General features: G+C 42.8%; 1 protein-coding gene across 1 annotated transcript in view; it reads left to right on the top strand.

The window, feature by feature from the left end:
• The first annotated feature begins 593 nt into the window (after positions 1–593).
• The window catches only part of LOC123983448 (forkhead box protein K2-like), a 7,361-nt gene continuing 3,067 nt past the window's right edge, over positions 594–4,887 (top strand). Inside the window, exons 1-4 of the mRNA XM_046069705.1 lie at positions 594–1,063; positions 2,348–2,542; positions 2,674–2,815; positions 3,214–3,360. Of these exons, the coding sequence (XP_045925661.1) occupies positions 768–1,063; positions 2,348–2,542; positions 2,674–2,815; positions 3,214–3,360 (780 nt within the window). The 5' untranslated portion in view covers positions 594–767. The remainder of the gene's footprint in view (positions 1,064–2,347; positions 2,543–2,673; positions 2,816–3,213; positions 3,361–4,887) is intronic.

Genomic DNA, 4,887 nt, shown 5'->3' with positions numbered 1-4,887 from the left:
GTCTCTGCTGGATACAGTGCTTGCCACTACATTTGCCATAACTGCTCTCTAAAGATATTTATAAAATGTTGCTGTTGTGTTTAGCTTGATTCCGGGCCAGAAAATCAGTTAGGTTTAAGGAGTTTACATTTTTAAAGGCCTACCAAAAACAGTCTAAATGTAGCACTTGTGGACACAGAAGTTTGGTGGTATCATATCAATATTCCAAAAACAAGACAGCTGGTTCATTATGTTCAGTTTAGAAGAAGATTAGGCTGAGAAATGTCTGTAGAAGTGGACATAGAAGGGCCATTACAGAATAAACGGAACAGATGTTCTTCCTCTGGTTTTATGTGCATCAAAATCCCCTCCTTGGAATCACTGCACCGCTTTTAACAGCTCTCCACCCATCTGCGTGTCAGCCTGCAGTGCAACCGAGCACTATCTTCTACAGCTATTTTTATTATTGTTGTCATTGGTAAACACCACACATTTGCCTACCCATGCCGGTTTCCCATTGGTTGAACGGATTGTCTGTCGCGGTACTTCCGCCCGTTTGTCCGCTTTTGATTGGCTGCTGCCCCTCTTTTTTTTCTCTTCTTCGCGGCGGTGGGTCGGAGCCGCTGTGTCCCCGGTCTGGCACGTTCCTAGCCAAATTCTCCACGGTGTAAAATTGGATCCCCCCTTTTTCACAAAACCAAAAATTATCCCCTCTTCAATCCCCTGCAACCGCTTACACGTTTCCAGCTTAACACACATCTCCAAATCTCCAGCAGACACCTCTGAAGATGGCGGTGGTAAGCGGGACGTCGGGGTCGGCTGTAGCCCGGCTGGAGGGCCGAGAATTCGAGTATCTGATGAAGAAAAGGTCGGTGACCATCGGCCGGAACTCCTCGCAGGGTTCGGTGGACGTCAGCATGGGACACTCAAGCTTCATCTCCCGGCGGCACCTCGAAATATTCACCGCGGGAGAAGATGGCACCGGCACGGGAGAATTTTACCTCCGCTGCCTTGGGAAAAACGGGGTGTTTGTTGACGGGGTATTCCAGAGAAGAGGGGCTCCACCTCTCCAGCTCCCACGAATGTAAGATTGATAGGGCCGGTGTGCTCTAACAAAACAAGAAAACAGCGGATTTACGGCTTCATGTGTTGTTATTGTTGTGTTGTCCCGCAGCGGTGTTGCACGTGTTGTGTCGAGCAACAGCAAGTCTGATACGTGCCGCTTGTTTGTATGGCGATAACGTCACACGACAAGCCAATGCTTGTGTGTTCATCGGCTAGTTGCAGAAACACGTTTAACTTGATTCATGGGCTTTTGTTAATCGTTTATGTGTGTGTTTTAATCGACATACATATGAAGTCTATGAAGCAGACGGCAGGGAGACGGCAGACAGTCATGCTTCAGATGATAATTGGTGTCTAACTCTTCACCGTTGTGCTAAATGTGTAAACTTTATACGTAACAATGAGCTAGTTCTTATTTTTGTCTTACGTTACCCGGCGTGTTTCATGCTTTCCGAATTGCAGAGCGACCCCCCAAAAAATCAGAACTGTCTGAGTACGTGTTCTCCGGTTTTTGTATAAACTGTGAGAGCCAAGCAAGACGCATGAAAATGGCCGAATTGTAATAGAGTTTGAGTTGTTCTCCGTGTTTTTTGGGCTAACACTCAGCTGCTGCTGTCCCACCTAACATGTCAGCTAGCTAGGTAATTATTCAGAGCTGCTGCATTACAGGCTGCAGAAGGAATATTGTACTTTTAAAAAATGAAAGTGGTGATTAAATGTTATTGTTACATACTTGGGAACTTGCAACACAGTTTCTACTTGTGGCATACTGTTACAACAGCACCTACTAAGTTAAGGGTAGTGCTGTATTTAATCTGGCTCAATGTCTGCTTGGCCCCATGTTCCCAGTTGGTGTGTTTACACCGCTCAGCTTGTCAGTCTTTGCTTTTTTCCCCCAGTTGTAATACCCCCCCTCCCCCAAATGTTTATGTAGGATATACCAATTTTGTCACCATGCCATATAAGTAATTCAGTTTAAGGTGTCAGCAACTGGTTTAAATATATCCTGTTAATAATAAATTGGACGTGTTAGACATTATCTGTTACATAATGCTATGGTGGAAGTCCATATTTAAACTGTGTGCGGCTGAATCTCTTGGCTGCACGTCCTTGACCTGCTTGTTACCGGGCAGGAGGCTTCTCTGGCTATGTGTACAATGACATTGTAATAAGCATTGCGTTTCCCTCTTATACCATCAAATGTAGACAAATGACAAATGTACATGCTAATTTAAATGGAAATGTATCTACATTAAAACACACACTTTATGCTTTTTTGTTTGTGCTTGCCTTTTGCTCTCAGGTGTTGTTTCCGGTTCCCCAGCACAAGTATAAAGATCACGTTCACTGCCCTGTCCAGTGACAAGAAGGAGCCAAGGAACGTGCCGGAATCACCGGTCAAGCCAGTCCAACCCCAAATTTCCCCACTGACCATCAACATTCCTGACAACATCGCCCACCTCATGAGCCCACTGCCTTCACCTACTGGCACCATCAGGTGAGACTGCGTTTGTATATAATAATGTTGTTGTAAATTTTGTAGTTTTAAGTGGTTGTCTTGTCTGTGTCCCAGACATTCATGCAGAAGTACATACGTTTAAAAAAAAAAAAAAAAAATCCCTTTCACAGTGCTGCAAACTCCTGTCCATCAAGTCCGCGGGGGGCGGGGCTCTCCAGCTACAGGACAAGCCGTGTTCTGGCTTCTGACCTAATAGGAGACAACTCCCATTCAGAAAACGACAAAGAAGCCTCAGGTGAAGACAGCCCAAAGGTGAGAGTGGGGCAGTCTGGAGCAGAGAGCTGGTCAACGACAATGTGGATGAACACTGTTCGTGTGTCTGTTTGAAAAAGGATTTAAAGAGAATATTTCAAACGTGATGGTGCATGATGAAGGTAGCAAGCTTCAGAGACTCTCAAGGGATTCCTGTTTGTGCCTGAGCACTGTGAACATCCCTGTTTACTCACTGAAGTCTAAAAATTGCCCAACGCTCACAACAACATAGACTTTGGAGTACAGAACCTGGCTGAACTTTGCTGAGCCTAAGTCTGTCTGTGTTCATGCCGTGCACTCTAGTCTATGTGAAACACAGGACTTGAGCCTTGTATTTAATTAACCAAACCAATTTCTTCCCAATAGCTTGTTATCCAACTTTCTTTTATTTTCTACAGGATGACTCCAAACCTCCGTATTCATATGCACAACTAATAGTCCAAGCTATCACCATGGCCACGGATAAACAGCTAACGCTGAATGGAATATACACCCACATCACCAAGAACTACCCCTACTACAGAACAGCTGATAAAGGCTGGCAGGTCAGTCTTCATTATTTGGGCTGTTGTTTATACATACAGTTAATCTGTGGTTAATTAGTAATGTGTACATAGTTCAGCTACTCTCTTAATCAGGACAGTAGGATCATAAGTCATGCCATTGTAAATGCAAGAAGGTGAGGCATGTAGTGCTGAAATGATTAGTCTACTGAAATAAAATAACATCTATTAAAATGTTTTTTTATTTAAATATTCAATAAATTGTCCACGCACAAATGCTAACTGTTGGTTGGTTTCAGCTTTTCAAATATGACTTATAAAATAAGACTTACTGCTTTTCTCAGTTTTGATATCACTGTAAGTTGAATACCTCTGGGTCTTGGGTGAATTTGAAGATGTCACTTTGGGCTCCAAAAAACTGAGACTGGCATTTTTCATTTATCTGTTGATAAGCAGTTATGGTTTGGAAGTGAAATGTGTGGAACTGCACCGCAGACTGGAGGATCTGCTAAGAGTGAGAGCCAGGGTGACGGCTGTCTCATGGATGGGTCTAACGTGTGTTCACAAACTGTCATCAGAAACCCTCATCTTGAACTAAAACTGAGGTTCAAATATGTGCCTAAAATCCAGTCTGCGTACTTATTCAATTTTTTTGTATGTTATGTGTTCACACTGACAGGATAAAGTCAGCCATACTAAAAACTTTTTGAGCTTGCAGTTGATGGACACTATTGTCCTACAATGCAATGCACTAAGCATATAAGAAGCTGCTCACAGCTGGAGAAACAAAATTGTAGTTGGCATTGAAACAAACTCTTGAATCCCTCAGAAAACAAAAGAAATACAAACAATTTGGGCAAATGTTTAGTAAATTGTAACTTGCCCAATGATGCAAATATTACATAATGTCCTGTTGAGATAAAACAGTTAAAATCACCATGCTCCATTTACACATTACATTTGTTTTCAGTGTGTAAATGGAGCATGCTGATTTAGAAATGTTGTTCTTGCTGTGTTGCACCACTTCAGCCTGGATTTCTCTCATCTTGTTCACTTTATTAGAAACACCCTTAGAATGTGATTCAATCCAATACTGCTGTTGTTCTGCTGTAAAGTTAATCGTGCTCGGGCACAGTGCAAGGCAGCCGGGCCTAGTGAGTACAACCTAAGTGTTCAGTTACTGTTGACATAACCCATTCAATTCAATGGGTTTTAGCATTGAGGTCAGAGTTAGTGGTGCGTTAAATTAAGAGGTGTTTCTAATATTCTTCCGCCCTTGTGTTTGAAATAAAATAGGGAGGGCAAAAAATTAGAAACACCTTCCAATAGAAAGCAGTTCAGCTCAACGCCTTCTTTAACACATGACTGACTTTACACATTTCTGACAGTGTCAAAAAAATCGGAACATTAGAAACTTCGCAAAGGTACCGCTGAGTGCAAGTGGTTGTGATGTAACACTTGCAAACGATCAGATTCTTTGGTACGAACGAAAGGAATGGAGTCGTACTTGGTGAGAGCCGTTCTTTTTACCGTGTTGCCCAAATTTCCCAGCCTGCCCTAAATCCACTC

Source organism: Micropterus dolomieu, linkage group LG14 (genome assembly GCF_021292245.1).
Source record: "Micropterus dolomieu isolate WLL.071019.BEF.003 ecotype Adirondacks linkage group LG14, ASM2129224v1, whole genome shotgun sequence".
Lineage (NCBI taxonomy): Eukaryota > Metazoa > Chordata > Actinopteri > Centrarchiformes > Centrarchidae > Micropterus > Micropterus dolomieu.
Note: the sequence above shows the minus strand (reverse complement) of the source record. Positions and strands in the feature narration are given on the sequence as shown.